We start from the raw sequence: 20,290 nt of genomic DNA, 5'->3' as shown, positions 1-20,290 counted from the left end.
AAAGAAATGTATTATAGGGGCCCCTGGGTGGCCCAGTCAGTTAAGCGTCCGACTTTGGCTCAGGTCATGATCTCACAGTTCTTGAGTTCGAGCCTCACATGGGGCTCTCTGCTCTCAATGCGGAGCCTGCTTTGGATCCTCTGTCCCCATCTTTCTCTGCCCCTTCCCACTTACGCTTGCTCTCGCTCTCTCTCTCTCTCTCTCTCAAAGATAAAATAATATTTTTTTAAATATCATGAAATAGACCCATGCAGTTAGGGGGGCTGACAGGTCCCATGATCCGCAGGTGGCTCGCTGGAGACCCAGGACAGCCAGTGCGTAGTTCCAGCCTGAGTCTAAAAGCGTGCGAAGCAGGAGAGCCCCGGGGTAGTTCCTTCCGCTCTGAAGGCTGGCCAGCTAGAGATGCACGAAGAGGTATGTTTCCGTTTGAGTCTGAAGGCAAATGTCCCTGTTCAAAAGCAGTCAAGGAAGAGAAACTCTGTCTTATCTGAGGGAAAGGTCAACCTTTTTGTTCTATCCAGGCCTTCAGCTGACTGGCTGAGGGCCATGCACATAATGGAGGGCAATCGGCTTTACTCAGTCTCCTGATTTAAAGTTTAAACCCAAACACCCTTGCCGACACATCCAGAATCATGTTTGACCAAATACCTGGACACTCCGTGGCCCAGTCAAGTTGATACATAAAACTAACCATCACAGTATCCTTGCGGACAAGAGACAGAAGTGGAAACACAGTCTAGAATCTGTCCACAGATGAGGATTTTGTTGACGGACCAGCATCAAAATGGCAGCAGGCCTGTGGCCAAAGAATGACTCACACAGAGTCCTTTTCAGTATAGTACCATGCGTGTCAACGATTATGTCCCGCTGGGTGCCTAAAAAACAATGAGTCTCATTTGTTTGGTGCTGATATTCTTCCCCCTGGAAGAGATATGGCTCACAGGGAGGTGGTGTTAAATGCTTCTATTCTGTATTGACATTTGCCCATTAGGTCTCCATACTTCCCATCCCAGAGAAAGCGGGTGTATGATGGGGCCCAGAGCATCCTCCTCACGGAGTGTATGTGACTTAAACCTTTTACTGTGCTCCTTCCTATGGAAGCTTGTATCTTTAAGTGACAAAAGCTAGGACAAGATAGTAGAATACCATTTGTCTAAAAATACAAATCTACATGTGTGTATAAACGTAGGGTAATATGAGCCTTGTTATTAGGGAAAACAAAAGGCAAGGAGGCGCTGAAGCGAGGAGTGTTCAGTCTTTGAACTTCTTGGGTTTTTTTTTTTTTTCAGTTTTTTCAAGTTTATTATTTTGAGAGAGAGAGAGAGAGAGAGGGAGAGCATCAGCAGGAGAGGGGCAGAGACAGAGGGAGAGAGAGAGAATCCCAAGCAGGCTGCACACTGACATTGTGGGGCTCAGTCCCACGAGCCATGACATCATGACCTGAACTGAACTCAGGAGTCAGATGCTTAACCAACTGAGCCGCCCAGATGCCCCCTGAACTTCTTCTTTGCAATGTGCATGAATTAACTTCTTATTCATTAGCATTTCATCAAATAAAATAGAGAAATATACTTCAAATTTCAGAAATTTGCATTTTACCAAATAAATGGTGGAAGAGAGTGCTGGGGGGAAGAGAAGTAAGGTGGAAAAGGAAAGGAAAGGAAGGAGGAGGGAGAAAAGAAGCAAAGAGAAGAAAAGGAAAGGGGAACGTAGCAGGGGAGGGAGGCAGAGGACAGGAGGAAAAAGGGATGGGGGTTGAAAGAGAGAAGAAAATTTCCTGTTTCCATTGCCTCCTCCCATCAGCTTCCTCCCCTGGACAGGCTCTCGTGCAGGCTTCTTCCTGGTCCCTCTCATGACACCATCACTTTAAAGTTGAAGGTTTCTTTGGGCGCCTGGGTGGCTCAGTCGGTTAAGCGTCTGACTTTGGCTCAGGTCATGATCTCACGGTTCATGGGTTTGAGCCCCGCGTCAGGCTCCATGCTGACAACTCAGAGCCTGGAGCCTGCTTCAGTTTCTGTATCTCCCTCTCTCTCTGCTCCTCCCCCACTCACACTCTGTCTCTCTCTCGTTCAAAAATAAACATTAAAAGAAATAGAACTTAGGCAGCAGGCTAGACACGGCCAGTGAGCTGTGTTTGCCATCTTGTGAGCTAGAAGAACTGGGTAGAGCACTGAAGTGTTCGTGAAGCCACCATTCCAGTGCTTGCATTGACAGAATTGGCTATCCTGAGACCCTAGAACATGTAACCTTGTTTGGAGGATACAGAAGACCCCTTCCTGGCTCCAAAAGGGTCAAGAAAGAATGGAGTAAAAGGTGGAGGGAGGTGGAATTAACGTTCATAACTTCTTTTGAAGCTTAGTACCACCAAGAAAATCATATGTTGCAAAATAAAAGGAATTATCTTAATATTTGCAATATGAATATCATGGGCCTGGCTGGCTCAGTCAGTGGACCGTGTGACTCTTGATTTCAGGGTTGTAAGTTCAAGCCGCACATTGGGTGGAGAGATTACTTAAAAATAAGATCTTTTTAAAAAATCATGTGCTATTTTCCATTTGGAAAACTTCATCTTCACTAGTAAACAAAACTGGGAGTTTAGAGTGGCTGTTCCATGACTGTCACTAAGTAATCATAAAAAAAAAAAAACAACACAGTTGCAGTTTGCTACTGTTTGAATGTTTATAAAGAGTATACATTTTAAATGATCGGCTGATAAAGAATAAAGATAGAAACATATTTTCAAAACTGTTTAAACTGGTCTTTCTACCCAAATACAGCACGTTTCTAAAGTCCATTTCTCTCAGGAAAAAAAAAAAAACTTGGAGGAATTTATTTAATTAACAAATAATAACTCTTTACCCTGAAACCTTTGCATTTTTATCTTTCCATGGTATATGTTCTTCTTTGGCTTGCCTTCTTTTTCAACTTGTCTACTCCTTTAAGTGAATCATACCTTTTCTTTTTTTTTTATCGTTTTTATTTGTGCTTCATTGCTATACCACCTTTGCTTTGAAATGAGTCTCTATAGATCCTCTTCCCACATGCTTTCATCACGTGCAATAGTAAGAGATTTCCTGTGAATTCACCCTTGACCTCCGTCCAACCTTTACTTTTTACTCTGGAGTCCCCTTCACCCCCCCACCTCCTGCACATTCTCAGAATCAGTGGAGAAAGTTGCTCTCGCATGGAGGAGATGAGAAGGAGGAACGCAAACCTGTCTATGGATTCACGTTGCTATACTGAGAAATATGGAGACTAGGGGTGCTGATTTCACCCGATACCAGCTGTAATAGGCAGTTAATGACTATGTCCTTGGCTTTGGAGGTCTCCAGATTCTTCTCTTTGGACACTTGGAGACTAATTTGATCCACACTTGTCATGATGAGTTCAGACGCCAGAATCTGGGTGGGAGAACTGTCATGAAACTCAATGTCCATAATGTACTGCTTGTATAACTCGACCAGCTTCTGCTCCAGGTACTCGTTAAGCACTGCGTTAGAAACAGGCTTCTGCATTTGCAGGCTGCTTTTCTCTTTGACGCTGGTTATTCTCCAGTAGGACGAATACCGCTGTATGGGTTTTTGGGGAAGGTCGCCGGGCTGAGTGGAAACGGAATCCTCCATGGACAAAGGAATCTCAGACGATTTCAGCAGAGGGCCATAGTCAAAGCTGCTCTCAGGGGGAAAATCCGTGGTCACTGAATTAATAGCCAGCACCTGGCCCCCTGCAATATGTAAGTCATTGTAATTCTTGCAAATACTTTTACAAGATGGTGGAACCAAGTAGGTCTCTCTGCTGGAGTCTCTACTTACTTCCACTGCAGCCAAGCTGGGGCTTTCAAACACAGGATTGGGGTTCGTCTGCAGCATTGTGGTTCTCCGGTTTCTACTGTGTTGGCTCTCTCTTGAGCCCACTGAAGAAATAAACGTGTCTGAGGATTTGTAGCTCACGTACAGACTTCGGACTTGAGTTTCATCCACAGAACAATAAGAATGAGTAGCGGATTTTGTCTCTTCCTTCTCAACCACCTGCTCATTATAAGATGAACAGCTCCAGTGGATGTCCTTCTGGTAGGCAAGTCCACTGAGATACCCTTCCGACAGCATTCTGGAAAGAGAGTTGATAAATAACAACAGGGAAAATGAAGATTGGAATTCTAAAAAAAAAAAAAAAAAAAAAGGCAGTTGATCAAAAATAAAGGACAATAAAGGCAACGATTGCATTCATCCACCATGCCATTAATAATTAGGTGCCTGCTGTGTGCCAGAACTATGGGAGAAGAAAAGATGAATAGGACATAGTCCCATCTTTCAAGAAGGGACCATGTGAGGACAATTGGGGGGCAGACAATGCCCATATGACATCACTGAGAACTGTAATAGTGATGGGCACCGAGGAAGTACATAGAGGGGCCTCTAACACAGCTTGGGACAAAGGCTGAGACGTCAAAGGATGTGTCCTAGAGAAGGTGACCTTTTAGCTAAGCAGTGAAAATGGGGAGTTTCAGCCATATGCAGAGTTAGTAAAGAATATGGTGCACAGCCAGTGCCCCATGTGCGAAGATGCTGAATAGAAGTGGAAGGGGCTGGGAAAGAGATTGCACTGGGGTCTTGGAGGGCCTTGGAAGTCATGCCGCAGAGTTTGCTTTCTGCCCCAGAGAAAATGGTGAAGGACTGAGAAGCTGCAAATTGAGGAAGCAGCTAGTGGGTTATAGGAAAAACATTGCAGAAACTTCCACACATCCTGCTGAAAAGAAGGGCCGTGTCTTACTTATCTTCGTATTGATCCCTGGGAGCTAGCACAGGTGTTTGCATTTTGTAGGGACTTAAAAGATATTTGTTAACTTCAATTAAATAATAATGGATGGCACTGGCACATAGGAACATAATTCACTGCCCACCCATCACGAAGGACCAGGGAGCCTCCCCTACCTTTGCAGCCCGGGATGAGTTTCTTGCTCTCTCCTGCACGCTTCCCACCATGCCACATCCTAGGAATGTGTGTGTCCCCAACCGATATGTTTACCTCTCCCCTAGTTACCAGGGAGCTTTACTGACCTCGGGCTTTGGCTACACCTGCCTCTCCTCCCCACCCTCCGCGGTTGTGACTGGAGTCTGGAGTGGCTAGAACAGGCTGCAAACTAGCAGCTGCGTTTTCTAAAAAAGGAAGGCTGTGGCATTCCTGGCACTGGGGTGCCAGACAACAGAAAAGATAACTGGTCCTCTTTGGCTTCCAGGGCAGCCTTTTCAAACAGACCTATCAACTTGAGTCTGAAATTGAAAAGTGAAATTAGGAAATAATTTTATCTAAACAGAAGGGTCCTATTTTTATATTTTACTGTCTTCTATATTCAAGGTTATTTCCCAAGTGAATTTTTAATTGTAATAAGGGTAATGTGATAAAAAGAATATAATTAAGAAAATTAGTATCATTGTTTTAATTGTATAAGGGTCGTATTTTTGGTGTTTATTTTCCCTTATGGAACTACTTGGAGATTTATTCAGTAAAGATATCAATTAAATATTTACTATTTTCTACCCACTGTTATATACCATAAAGATACAAAGTTAAAGGTTTTCAACAAATTTGTGAGGTCATTGTTGTATGCTGGATAGAATTATAAGCAACAAGAAAATGTTTCCTGAAGAAGCTTTCTAAGTGTAGTTCTGCCTTCAAATTGAACATCAAGATGAAAAGGCAGATCTTACGTATATGAGAAGCAGATAATTTACAGAGCAAAAGAGTTTATCATGAAGCTTTAACAGTGATAGTTAGTTCATGACTCGACTGCAGTTGGGGCCTTCAACCTTCAAGGTCCCAGAATATCGTTATGGAAAACCAGAGCAAAAATGTCACTGTCTACTTTTGAGTTTATAGATGAGCTTCTAGAATTCTTGGCAGAATTCAATTTTAGAAAAATGGCTTTTGGAACAACATAACTTGAGCTTTTAAACTTGAGAATCCAGAGCCCCAAAGGATCCAGAGCACAATATTTATGCATCACCAGCAGACTAGTGGATATAATCCCCCATGGATGAAAGTGGTATGACTCCAGATAGGGCACAGAGCTCTTTTCTTCCCAAATCTATCTCCCACATAAAATCTGGGGAATCAGAAAATCTGCTCCTTCTCCCACACTGTTCAGCACGCTTTGGGGAAGGAGCAGAGCCAGCCATGTGGATTACTGGAGTGGACAAGCCTGAGGTGGCCTCCTCAAGTCTGCTCACAAACCAGTATGCCACCCAGAGCCTCCAAACCTGAAGACCAAGAATTGGGTGAGAAGAGGGGCGCCTGGGTGGCTTAGTCGGTTAAGCGTCCGACTTTCGCTTAGGTCATGATCTCGCGGTTCGTGGGTTCGAGCCCCACATCGGGCTCTGTGCTGACTGCCAGCTCAGAGCCTGGAGCCTGTTTCAGTCTGTGACTCCCTCTCTCTCTGACCCTCCCCTGATCCCACTGTCTCTCTCTCTGTCTCCTAGAAATAAATAAAACATTAAAAAAAAAAAAAAAGAATTGGGTGAGAAGATTGAAGACATATCTATAGACTATTCACCAGGGCCCAGTGAATGGTAAGTTTCCATGGATGCCAGTATGACTCCATGTTGACAACCAAACATGGCCGTACTTCCGTATCCATAACGGACCCTGTAGCTCTATGGGGTCCCGTAGAAGAGGGAGAATTTACAGGGGAACCCAAAGAGGAGGGAGTCCTGACGAGACTGAAGAAATCCTGATTGACAGTGATCACTCAGGAGACTGTGAGCTCAAAAGCAAGATCAAATTGAGATAGAGGAAAGCAAAGATCTCCAGGAACATATAGGAAGTAAGACCAATCCATGTATTCTTTTCTTTTTCCCCAAACTTTAATAGAACAACAAAAAGTATTTATTTGAAATGTTAATATTCAAAAGAAAAGTGAAAATGGGAGAAGAGACAAGTTCAATAACGTTTCAGAAGCTGAAAAGCAGGAAGCCAAGATCAATGTCTTTGGAGACCTGAGAAAACAGATTCTTATAAGAACCATGGAGAAACCGAAGAGCCAGTCTTGTTGACATTCCCCTACATGTTCAGGAGTTGGTGGTACCATGTAACTTTTGGGAATAGGGTTCTCTCATTCATTCCCTACAACCAGGTAACCATCTCCCCTTCTCAGCCCCAAAGGAAAAGTTGAGATTTATTCTCTGAAGAATAAAATAGAGTCTCCGGAGTATGGGATACCACCTGAGGGTGGAATTACTGAACCGATAATAGGCTACAAAAACGTATGCATGTGGGATTGTGAGATCCCCAACCTCCCTACCCCCCTTAGTTTCCAGAATGCTGCCACAGGGGCATTCACGTTCTAGGCAGGATTCAGGGAAGACTGTTCTGGGGAAACTGGACTAGTCTGAGAAGGAGAGCAATTGACACCAGAGGATTCACAAGTAAATGGGGCATCCAGACCACCCTTCATTCAAGTTCACAACCACAAGAGCCCACTGAGCTTTTTGGATCTCCATCCTTAAATGTGAGTAGAATTTTGAAGCATCCGAAGAAAGCTCTGAATGACAGAGACAGAAGGAAACACTTAGAGGAATTAATTCTGGGTGCGTGGAACATGAACTACTGTCAATAAGCTCAAGGGGAAAGGTTAGTAACACTACGATCTTTAAATTAAAACTAGGTTGCTATAGAAAACATTCTGAAGTTGTTTGAAGTGAAAACTGTTAGAGAATTTTAAAGCCCAGTAGAAAGATTGAAAAACAAAGTGGAGGCAAACTCCCATTTTGAAAGTAGAACAAAACTACAAGATAAAAAATAGTAAAGATAAAACTAGAAAACCAGCCCAGGGGATTCATTATCTGAGCAATAGAAGGCTCAGAAGGAAGAGAATATAGGAGAGAAATTTAAACAATTAGAGTGTTTCCCAGAACAAAAGGATGTGAGTCCACAAAATCCTGGATAAAAACCCACTTTCTTGGGGCGCCTGGGTGGCTTAGTCGGTGAAGCGTCCGACTTTCGCTTAGGTCATGATCTCGCGATTCGTGGGTTCGAGCCCCACGTGGGGCTCTGTGCTGACTGCCAGCTCGGAGCCTGGAGCCTGTTTCAGTCTGTGACTCCCTCTCTCTCTGACCCTCCCCTGCTCATGCTGTCTCTCTCTCTCTCTCTCTCCTAGAAATAAATAAATAAAAAAAAACATTAAAAAAACCCACTTTCTCTATACTTCCCTTCTCGTTATTGTAAACCACTTGGGAAAAAGAGAAAACACTCTACATTTCCAGAGAGAGAGAGAAGGAAAAAAACCCAAGACCCAACATGTTTAGACTTCTCAACAGCAACGTGAGAAGCAAGAAGATTATGTAACAATATCTAAAACTTTCTGAATGAGGGATGCCTGTGGGTGACTTACTCGATTAAGCATCTGGCTCTTGCTATCAGCTCAAGTCATGATCTCATGGTTTTGTGAGTTCGAGCCCCGCATCAGGCTCTGTGCTGACAGCATAGGGCCTGCTTGGGATTCTCTCTCCTACTCTCTCCCTGCCTCTCCCCAGCTCATGCTATCTCTGTCTCTCTCAAAAATAAATAAAGTTAAAGAAATTATTGAAAAATGTTTAATGAAATTTGTATTCAACCTAGAATTTAATGACCAAATAATCAAGTATACAGATAAAATAGAGATTTTATTTTTAAGTTTGTTTATTTTTGAGGGAGAGCACAAGCAGGAGAGAGGCTGAGAGAGAAAGGGAGAAAGAGAACCCCAAGCAGGCTCCACGTTGTCAGTGCAGAGCCTGACGCAGGGCTTGATCTCCTGAACCATGAGATCATGACCTGAGTTGAAATCAAGAGCTCACTCAACTGACTGAGCCACCCAGGCACCCCAGAATAGAGAGATTTCTTACGTACAAGTCTCAAATAGCTCATCTCCCCGCCACCTTTCTCAGGAAGTCAGTGGAAGATGTGCTCTACTGAAAGGAGTGAGTCAATGACAAGGAATGCAGGAAAAAGGAATGTGGCACAGGAGAGACAAAGGAGCCCTCAGACTGTGAGAGCCTCAGCTCCTGTGCCAGACCCTGCACTATAAAGGGCCCCACTCTGTCCCTCCTCGAGTTTGCCTGTCCCAACAAGGTAAGACGTTCTAGAGGCCAACGTGAGGAAGCCCAACCGGCTGTCATGGTACTCTGGTTCTCTGCTCAAATTGCCCACAGCCTGTCTGCAAGTTGGCACGGGCTTTTCTCCCAATCCTCAAGACTCATGCTGACTCACGGACTGGGCGCGCATATGTGCCCAGACCCTGGAGGGGAGGAAGGGGCAGCTTTTTGTTGGGGCCGTGCACTGAGATCCGAAGTGTGGGCTGAGTGCGAGGGGTACGCAGACTAGGAAGAGAAGATGGGAGTGCTATGGACTGAGGCTCCCTGTTTCTGTCCTAGGTTCAGGAAGTTCCAGAGTCCTACTCAGGATGAAAGTGGAAGGCCATTGTGGCATGAAAGCTGCATAACAGACTCAAAAGGCCAACTGCCAGGTTGGAACAGACCAGAAGCCTTCTGGATTTGAAGATGAAATTGAAGACAACTTAGTAAGTCTGAGCACCATGAATAAGAGTTATATAATGGGCTGTGGACTTGGGGGTAAATTAGGAGAATGTAACAAATGAAAAATCTGGACCCGTGCTGCCCAACAGAACTATCTGAAATGATGGAATGATTGATATCTGTGCTGTCTGAAATGTTAACTGGTAGCCACATGTGGTTACTGGGTACTTGAAATGTAGCTACTGAAACTGAATTTCATTTCTATTTAAATTAATTTAGGGGGTACCTGGAAGTTAAGCGTCTAACTCTTAGTTTCGGCTCAGGTCACGATCTCATGTTTTGTGGGTTCGAGCCCCACATCAGGCTGTGCGTTGGCAGTTCGGAGCCTGCGTGGGATTCTCTGCTTCCTCTCTCTGCCCCTCCCCGACATGTGCTTGCTCAGTCTGTCTCTCCCAAAATAAATAAATAAACTTAAAAAGATAAATTAATTTTAAGTGCCATGCCACACGGCACTCTCGGACAGTACAGCCTATGAAGTTGATAACAAAACTTGAAAATCCTGAAAACAAGCAGTTATAATTGAAGTTTAAAGATGTTTGCCATCACTCAGTGCCACAGCACTAATTCTAGAACAACACCTGATTCATTCATCTCTGGCCTCCTTTCAAGGGGTGTTGGAGAGGAGGTAGCAAAAAATAGCCGAGGGCGTAAACTTTAAGCTGTTTGGTGATGATATGGGACCCTTATCTGAGACACTGTGTGTTTAGTTATTTTGAAACTAAGATTATATGAAACTTCCTTTTAATATTTTTTTCCATTACTGTTTGGGGAAGTCTAGAATACCTGTGTGAATGGTTCAAGGAAATTTTTTAAAGCTATTTTTGTTTTAATAGTATGGTTTCTTGGGTTGTCTCTGAGGTGATGAAAGTGTCATCCAACATAGGTTTCTCTGGCGATGGAAATGTTAAATCTCTCTGCTGTCCAGTATGAGGACCGAGAGCCACTTATGACTAGTAAGTGCGCGAAATGGAGCTAGAATGAGTGACATTCTCATTTAATTTAAATTCCCACGTGGGCCTACCATAGGAGACGCCACAGATCTAGGCAGTGATAAACTCCAGCTCAAACTTTAAGAAAAAGTGGTGCAAGAAAAAAAAGCATGGCTCACTGCATGGCTGAGGGTGACGTAATCTGTAAAGCAGTGAAAATTGATCTCACCAAATTTGAGATCTCGTCACAGGAGGACAATCAATCAGGAAGCAAAGTTGATATTATACCACGTATAGTAATGTGGTATCAATAACAATTGTCTCAGGCATCAGCCCATGTGGCCAGATGGGGCGGCCAGCCCATGGAGTGAGAGGAGCACTGACTTGGTATGTACTTGGCATGTGTACTTGGTAGGCCAAGGTTGTATGTTCCTGGCAGAAGGGAGGGGAGGAAGAAAAACTAAACCGTTATCTGGTTGGTGACCAGTCAATAAATAAAGCCCCAAACTGAAAAATCCAAAAGTTGGAATATAAGCATGCTACTTCAAAGAAATGGAGGCAAACACTAAATAGTGAGTTAAAAAGGAGATAAAAGTAGTTGCTTTTGGGAAAGAGGTACAGGGATTGCTCTTCTTAGGGTCATTTGAGCCCAATTACGTTCCTGTAAAACTTGGATTCGTTTCTTAATTAAAATAAAAACTAAATATAAATATTTTTTTAAGTAACTAAGAGCAGGGGAAAAAAGACTCTGGCCCCTCCTGTACAGCTGAGTTTGTGGGTAAAGGCACACCACATTCTGAGGGTGTAGAAGACAGAGAAAAAAGTCACTGTGTGAAATGTCAACTTTCATTTGGTCCCAAAGAATAAGAAGGATTCAGGGGGGCCTCGGTGGTTCAGTCGGTTGAGTGTCTGGCTCTTGATTTTGGCTCAGGTCATGGTCCCAGGGTCATGGGATCAAGTCCGACACTGGGCTCCATGCTGAGTGTGGAATCTGCTTAGGATTCTTTCTCTCTCTGCTTCTGCCCCTTTCCCCCGTTCACTCTCTCTCTAAAATAAAATTAAAAAAAAAAAAGAACAAGAAGGATTTGAACAGGCCTGAGAGAAGGGAAAAATCACTGCAGAGAGAGAAGTCAATAAAAGTGAAGAGGCCTGTGTCGTGAGTCTCGTGCCATCAGTAACAGACCCCGACCTAGGTGGGATACAAGTATTATTTCTCCAAGTGCTGGTCACCTAAGGCTTTTACTGAAATTTCACAGTCACTCTTTATTAGCCTTTGTTCCCATCCAGCCCTACTCCAAGTCTTCTGCTACTTATCCTATTTTTTTCATACCAGAAGTTGAGCCCGAAGACAGTCTTCTGGCATTTTATGTGGGAGATATGTATGAACACTCGAGATCATCTCCGCTCCTTCAAAGCATTGAAGAAAGAGGGTCTAGGATTTTGTTTGAAATAATGGGGCCTTTTTGCTATTTGTCATCATCCGAGAGCTTGGTTGATAGCTTGATGCTGGTGGAACAGGAACCGTAGCATTGTGATGTGCGGGGCCCCAGGCAGACCAGTAAGGCGGAAAGCGGTAAGTCCAATGATGAAAAAGCAAAAAATAACATCCTCGTTTCTAGAGAGGGATGCACTCGTGGCTACAGGAAAAGACTCATCAGACGGAGGAGCATTCAGGGAGGTGCGTTGGGACATGGAAGGCTGAAGACAGCCAGTGTACCCTGCAGGCCACAGCAAGCTCCGGAAGCGGATGCAGGCCATGATGCCGTCTGTCACTTCCGTGCAAGACACATTTCAGCAAGTTGATATTGGAGTGAAGGACCCAAGTTAGAAGGCTGGTAAATTCATCCCCCCCTGAAGAGATTGGGACAGGAAATGGGGAGGGAGGTAGCAGAAGAGGAAGAGAAGGAATGAACTTGAGAGACGGAGATTCCTGGACATGGAAATGAAGGAGAGAGAGGAACAAAAAGTGACGGGAGTCTGGGCCTGCGGGGAAATGGCACCAGCACTGACCAAAATGAAGAGATCGGGAGAAAGTGCTGGAAAATGAGCTAATGGGTTTAGTTTAGTTCCTCTTGCGTTTCACACGACATGAACTCTCCGAGTGCAAGTGTCTCATTGTGCAGTGGGGATTCAGGCACGGAGTCCATTGGAGAGACTACTTACAACCAACAGCGAAATCATCTTCCAAGTGTGCACATTAGAAATTTATATTGGAAGGGGCGCCTAGGTGGCTCATTCGGTTAAGTGTGCGACTTGGTTTTGACTCAGGTCATGATCTCACAGTTTGTGGGTTCGAGCCCCATGTTGGGCTCTGCACTGCCTGTGCGGAGCCTGCTTGGGCTCCTCACTCTCTCATTCTCTCTCTGCCCCTCCCCTGCTCACACTCTGACGCTCTCTCTCTCTTTCTCTCTCTTTCAAAGATAAACTAAAAAATATATTTTAAAAATAAAATAATAAAATCTACATTCAAAGGTAAAGTTTTGGGGTGGCTGAGTGGCTCAGTAGGTTAAGTATCTGTTTCTTGATCTCAGCTCAGGTCTTGATCTCAGGGTTGTGAGTTCAAGCCCTACCTTGGGTTCCACGCCCAGCGTGAAGCCTATTTTAAAAAGGTAAAGTTTCATCATATATTCAGACTAGTGCAAAAAAAAATTCTTGAATTAGTAGTCAGGGTTCTGACCTGAATTCTGGTTCTGACCTTGTCATTAGCTCTGGTTTTAATCTTATTAATGACAAGTCAATAAAATAGCTCGCATTAGTACTAGCTACAACCCACAAAGTATCCTAAGTGCTTTCTATGTACCAAATCACTGGATTCCCCCAGAGACTCTAAGATGTAGGTAGTGTTATTATGCTCGTTATATAGGTGTCAAAATTAAATAACATGTCCAAAGCCACCAGACATTCAAACATTGGCAATCAGGAAATGAGCACACACTCACATGTTGCTTAACGTCTCAGAGACTCCTGATCTGTAAATGAAGCATGTAGGATTAAATTATCAGTAGGTTCCCCGCAAACTTTAATATTGCATGAGTTTATAAGTATATATTAAGAGAATTTAAGCTAGCATTACTCAGAATCAAAATCAGTTTCTGAAAATTAGCAGCAGAGGGCAGCAGAGAGCATGCTAAAACAGCTTTTGGAAGCTTGCTCTAAAGCTATGCAATGTGTGAAATCTATAAACAAAAATTAAACATATGTTAACTCATTGAATATTCATAAACCTTTTAATGTACCATTAGAGTGAAAGCAATACTGTGTATCATGACATCCTAAAGTTTAAAAACAGAGAACTAAAGAATGTTCTTTGAGTTGATTTTGATTGTTAGTATTTTAAAAAATTTCAGTGACTATCTGTGAAATTTTTATGACGTTAATTTCTTCAAAGGTATTATAAAAGGTATACTCCAAACAAATGCTATTACATGTTTTAGAGTAAATTTCATCTGAGACCTTGAAACTTATGCCAATGGATTATTTTAATCGTTCCATGATATTTTAGCGTTGAATTTTGTCATTGCATTTTGAGAAGATACATAGATATATTTAGAATTGCTCATAACTAAGTGTGAAGGAAAAGACATCCAAGGACTTGTGCAGATGAGCTGTTCCAGGCAGATTTAGCCTACATTAATCATTACCAGACAGGGGAATCCCAAAATTAACCTTATGTGCAAATTCACATCTTAGAAATATGTGCTAAAGTGCAGAACCTTGTTAAATCAGTTACTTGGATTTCAGAAGAAACTGCAATATAAATTCTTCTTTCTGTGCTAGCACTTACGTCGTTTTTCAGAAAACTCTTGTTATACTCTGTACATGGAAATACTTTTCATTTACACGCAAACAACGCAAGCGTGAACTGAAAGAGAAAACATAAAGAAGGAAGAACTTTACAACAGGAAACAGTGGGGAAGACCTAAGTCAGGGATCAGCAAACTTTTTTTATGAAGGGCCAAATATTTAATATTTTAAGTCTCTGCCACAGTTGCTCAACTCTGTCTTAAAGCAGGAAAGCAGCCATAGACCATAGGTGAACAAATGGATGTGGCTGTGCTCCAATAAAACTTTATTTAGAAAAACAGGCAAAGGGCCAAGTTCATTCATGAGCCATGGTTGCAATGGTTGTGACCTAAGTCAAAAAGCAGATGCGGTAGTGGGATAGAGCATGATAATAATAGCGCCTGTGTCAGGTGCTTTCCATATATTATGCCTAATTTTTTTTTTTTAGTTTATTTATTTTTGAGAGAGTGCATATGCATGGAAGGGGCAGAGAGAGAAAAGAGAATCCCAAACAGGCTCTGTGCTGTCAGCGCAGAAGCCCACATGGGGCTAGATCCCACAAACCATGACATCATGACTTGGGCCAAATCAAGAGTTGGACGCTTAACCACCTGAGCCACCCAGGTGCCCCTAAGCCCAATTTTTCAGTAACACTGCCTGTTAGCTATTATCACCATTCGGATTTCCCTAATGAGAAAACCGAGTTTGAGATTTGACAAATGACCTTCCCAAGGTCACAAAGCAACTAAGTGCTGGAGGTAAGATTCAAGTCCTAATTTATGAACTCAAAGGGCATGGTCTGTTCATAAAATAGATCACACTACTGCCTTGCTGAGAGCAGTTAACGTCAAGCAGGAGAAGGGTATCCACCCTGACTCCAACAACCCGGACCCTGACTCTAAACAACCGCCCTTGGGGGCATGTGTGTGGCTCAGTAGGTTGAGCATCTGACTCTTGATCTCCGCTCAGGTCATGATCTCACAGTTTGTAAGTTCTAGCCCCACGCTGATTTCTGCACTAACAGTGCAGAGCCTGCTTGGCACTCTGTCCCTCTCCCTCTCCCTCTGCCCCTCCCCTGCTCACACATGCATCTGCATGCATGCTCTCAAAATAAATAAATAAACTTTTAAAAAGAGAAGAGTATAGACTAACAACACCACGTGGGAACAAAGGAAGGGCAGTACAGTGAAGTAGAGAAAGCGCCACGAAGGCAGCCAACATGTGCCCGAGAGTGGGCCAGAGGACTATACACGTGTTCTGACGGTGCGGTACTACGAGTGTGCCTCAGAGATACACAAATAATGTATCCTCTCTGGTCTTTTCATCTAGCTGTGTGAACGTTTTCCCTAACCGCTCCCACTGCTACAGCCTGGCATCACCTCCCCCTTAATTTTACAACCACAGAGTAATTTAATATTACAGATACACTATTTTCTTTCCATGGTTCAAGTTACTGTTTAAGTTTTAGTTAGCATATAGTGAGTGTAATACTCGTTTCAGGTGTATAATTTAGTGATTCATCACAACAAAGAGCTGCGCCATCTAAAGAGCGACATTACCCCGTGATCTCCAGGAGAAAGTCCACGTATGGTGGGCCCTCGAGCTTCATGCTTCGTATCTGTCTTCCCAGCCTACTCTCTGCCTGTTGGCCGCAGGCCCCAAGGCCCCAGCCAGGCCGAGCTGTTCCCGGCTCTCCACACCATTACACCCACCCCAGGCACTTGAGCATTCTTATTTCTTTTTGTGTATGTGTATTTTGATCTCTGTCCTGAGAGCCATGGTTCCCCATCCAGGCCCTGTTTCACCGCCCATACCCTTCGGATCTCCTATATCAACAGGCCAGCATCCCTACCCCGGAATTAGAGATTCTAGGTTATTTCTGTCCCTGCCCTCAAGATGTTTATCGGGGTTGCATGGAACTTGAGCAAAATCACCTGCTACCTTAAATAAATCAGGGAGCTAAGTCATTGGGGTAGTCCTTTAAGAGAAGGAGTAATTGGCAATAGCAAAAGGAAAGCAAGAAGTTCGGGGATTGGTGGGAGGTGGGGGACCGGGGTGATAGGCTGGTAAAACAGAATGGTCCCTGAAAGGACAGTTTGCTCACACATGAACTAAGACGTCTGAGGGACTCTGGGTCGAGACAGGGGCGCCTGGGCAGCTCAGCCAGTTAAGCGTCCAACTCTTGATTTTGGCTCAGGTCACAATCTCACGGTTCATGAGATAGAGCCCCACATCGGGCTCCACGCTGGCAGCCTACAGCGTGCTTGGGATTCTCTTTCTCCAAAATAAATAAACTTAAAAAAAAAAAAAAACTATCTCCAGAGCCATGCAGAGGCAGCAGTTACAAAATAGCACATCTACAGGCACATCTTACATTAGCAAATTATTTCTCAAACGGGACGTTGAGGTTTTTATTGCTTTTTTACTGTATGTAATCACTGCATATGCCTCCACGAATTTTTTTTTCCTTAGGCCAGATTTGAAGAAGTTGAATTACTACCGCACAGCTCTTGCACATTGCCTTTCAAGTAGCTTGGGCCAGCTTATTCTCTCATCAGCAGTGTTTGAGATTAATTGTTACGCCGACATCCTTCAGTACAGTATTACTATTAATTTGCCAATCAGATAAGCAAATTTATTTTTGCCTAAAATTCCAGGATGAAGCACTGGCTTACTAGATTATGTGCAGGTGACCTGTCAGAGATGTTATGTTTTTAGTAGCCCCAAATCCTCCAAGTACTCCATTTCATCTCTTTGCCTGTTCTTCCTACAATCTAAATCCTAGATCCCACAATTCCAATCTTTTTGTTTTGTTTTGTTTTGTTTTGTTTTGTTTTGTTTTAAGATCTTGATCTCTGGGTCTTATGAATAAACTACCAAAAGATTATCACTGAAAACCCTGGATGCTATTTTGTTCATAATCTAGTTAGTATCATGTAGCCAAATCTATATCAAATGTTTGTTTATTAGGATCAGTAAATCTATTGTGCGTTTGGTTTTTCAGTGAATGATGCAAGAATTTTTCACCCAAAACAAAGTGCTTTAGGAGGGCTATCCCCACATTAAAAATCTCCCACAGTTTCCGTTACTATTACCTTTGAAAGTTTATGTATTTTAGAGCTAGAAATAAGCATTTACTTTGTCATATACCTTGGTTTATATTCCTCTTACTTCATCTTTGGTGGCATATGTTGACAAATGCTCTAAAGTATCTCTGATCCATATGTCAACTCTTGTTACAAAATAAATAATTTGGGATCATCTAGTCTTTCAAATCTGAAGTGATTCTTAATTTCTGAAAGTCTAATTTGATGGCTAAGATTATATAAGTCAGAAGGCCTCTGTTTTCAACATTAACATCACCAAGTAAATAATGTTTTGTTCATTTCTACTTCTGTCCTTTTGACCAAAGGTAACAGCTACTTCCAAGGGCTTTATCTGGGTATGTGGATTTTCTTATTTACAGAAACTGTAAATTTTGATGAAGAAAATTTGTAAATATACTTTTGTAGTAGTTTGGATTTTCTTCATGTTCAGTCTTCATATCTCCCAAATGAAAAATATTAAAGCTCATGATCATTTTTTTAATTTGACACAAAATGAGAGGACTACAAAAATAAGAAAAGGGATGTTAATAATCTTGACTGATGTTAAATTTGGTATTAAAATTTTTAATCATTATTAATTATATTGTTTTATATCTATTACCATTATCACTTACTTAGTAGTAGTCCTAGCAACAAAATGCCATGCCATGTACTTAAGTGGATTGTAAATTTAGAAAATAAAATCAGGAAGTAAAGTGGAGAAATAATTGGAGAAATTTAAATTTCAGTATGAATCCTGTATGGAAGAATAGTATTGTATTGGTGTTAAATTTCCTTAGGAGTGTAATTATGTGGAAGACGGCCCTTTTTCTTAGGAGATAAATGCTCAAGGATTTGGAGATGACATGTGTCCTAAAGTCACCAAAGGGACTGTGTATATGTTAGTGTGCACATGTGTATATGGATGAAGAGAGCAAGAGGGTGAGAAAGTAAATACAGCAACATGCTACAACTGATTAATCTACATGACGGAAATATGGGTGTTCATTGTACTATTCTTTGCATTTTAAGATAGGTTTTGAAACTTGGCAAAACAAAAGCTGGGAGGAAAGTAACTCTATATACAGTTAATGAAGGCAAATTTCCGTCGTATCATGTTTGTAAAGAACTTATTTAGCCCATACCCCCCACACACCTCCACTCTGTCAACCCACAGTTTGTTCTCCGTATTTAAGAGTCTGTTATGGTTCTCCTCCCTCTCTCTTTTTATCTTATTTTTCCTTCCCTTCCCCTATGCTCATCTGTTTTGTTTCTTAAATTCCACATGTGAGTGAAATCATAGTTATGGGTCTTTCTCTCAGTGACTTATTTCTGCATAATACTCTCTAGTTCCATGCACGTTATCTCACATATCTAAGCTAATCTTTAGGTATGTGATTAGAAACAGTTCAGTGACTCGATGTAGCTTAGAAACACCACTTTGATATGAGATAACAGAATGAGTGCACTTGCCTTTTTAGGTCCCCTAGATTACCGTAATGTGAATGTTTTGTACGCAAATTTTAAATACTCTCCACTCCTCCTCGGAGAAGCTTTCCAAGGTCAGAAACACACTGTTCTTACACTGACCTATGCAAGAAATGTTCCAAAACTATCAGTATGAACATTCTGGCCAAGTCAGGTCTATACCGAAGTGCAGATGGATGCGCACAAGAAACCGTATGTTGGAACAGATCTAACAATAGTTCACACGAAAGCCCACCTGTGATCGCAGCCTCCAATACCAATACCAACAGGTAGACTTTCCCCAAATCAGCCAGATGGCAACTCGAAAAACAGCAGCCCTGGAGATCACATTGGCTTTGAATGGGCCCTGTCACACAGGAAAACACTTAGCTCAAGCTCTCGGAATGAATAATTGAGAGTCAAAGCCACCCGCCGCTTACTGTCCTCCTATTCCTCTCTAAAACTCTATCACTGTAACTAAATTCTAGAGACATGCTGTCCCTGCAAAATTCTGGTCAGGTTTGGAGGCCTGCTTTTTAAAACGTGGAAGCTGATTCTCTGCAGCAATCCCTGAACAATAACTGTATAAATCACACAACAAATACTTGATCTGACTTGTCCAAATTTTTAGGTTAAAAAAAAATATTTTAGAAATGCCCAAAATGTGGACACAAGGAGCTAAGGGAAGGGAGCATTTCACTTCATTTCTCCTGACTGTCCGGCTCCCTCAAATGCTTGTCGAGGCTCCCACTTGCCTCTGATTTGGTCAACTAGAAAAGCATCTGAGATGTCGCAGTTGCGTCTGGCTTCTGATGGTAAAGGACTCTAAAAGTGAGAAGAGAGATGATAGAAGGATTAGCAATTAGAGGGCCTGCTGCCTCCTTTTTCTTACCTTCGCTAACCAATCTGCTCCTTTGGTCCGGAAGAAACAGCAAATGACCATATAGAGCCAAATAAGCCAGCCAGTGCTTTTGTCACAAATGTCTGCCACCCTTTCACCAGTAAGACCAAGAAACTAAGCTGCTCTTTGTACGGCCATTCTTCTTATAGCTGATCCCATGGAAAGAGTTGTTTTTGCTCAAGTCTGATTTGTGCTCATGACCAGTGGGAAGTCCCAGGAAGAGGGTAGGCAGTAACTGACAAACCCACATCGAGCCACAGAATGGTGTTTCTTCCCCTTTTTCAAAAAATGAAACCTATCTATGAAACTGTCTCTTGTTAAAATAGTTGATTGCCACACTTTATAGAAGAACCCTATCCACATAAATGTGCTCCTATACCAGTAAATTCTCTGGGACCCCTTCACCAAAAGAGAGCCAGAGTCCAAGAGGATTTAGAAAATTCTCTGTTTCGTCCCTGAGCTATAATTTTTAAGAAGTACTCTCAGATTTGTACTCAGAATTTTGAAAAATGCTTATGAAAACCCTTTTCCCTCACAAAATAACCAAAGTAAAAAATG

At 42.5% G+C, this 20,290-nt stretch overlaps 1 protein-coding gene across 2 annotated transcripts; it reads right to left on the bottom strand.

Annotated features, from left to right (window-relative positions):
• Nucleotides 1-2,724: 2,724 nt before the first annotated feature.
• Nucleotides 2,725-19,870, bottom strand: TASL (TLR adaptor interacting with endolysosomal SLC15A4). 2 transcript variants are annotated; one of them, XM_039248782.1, is made up of 2 exons: nucleotides 19,724-19,870; nucleotides 2,725-4,107 (listed from the first exon to the last, which is right to left on the bottom strand). In XM_039248782.1, exon 2 carries the CDS (start codon nucleotides 4,104-4,106, stop codon nucleotides 3,219-3,221), a length of 888 nt encoding a protein of 295 aa, XP_039104713.1. In that variant the 5' UTR covers nucleotide 4,107; nucleotides 19,724-19,870; the 3' UTR covers nucleotides 2,725-3,218. The 2 variants fall into 2 exon arrangements, with proteins under 2 accessions (XP_039104713.1, XP_039104714.1); XM_039248783.1 differs by having other exon boundaries at nucleotides 2,725-4,156; nucleotides 19,724-19,798.
• Between the last annotated feature and the right edge of the window lie 420 nt (nucleotides 19,871-20,290).

The sequence above is a fragment of the Hyaena hyaena genome, unplaced genomic scaffold, assembly GCF_003009895.1.
Source record: "Hyaena hyaena isolate Hyena2069 unplaced genomic scaffold, ASM300989v1 scaffold_318, whole genome shotgun sequence".
In the NCBI taxonomy this organism is placed as follows: domain Eukaryota; kingdom Metazoa; phylum Chordata; class Mammalia; order Carnivora; family Hyaenidae; genus Hyaena; species Hyaena hyaena.
Note: the sequence above shows the minus strand (reverse complement) of the source record. Positions and strands in the feature narration are given on the sequence as shown.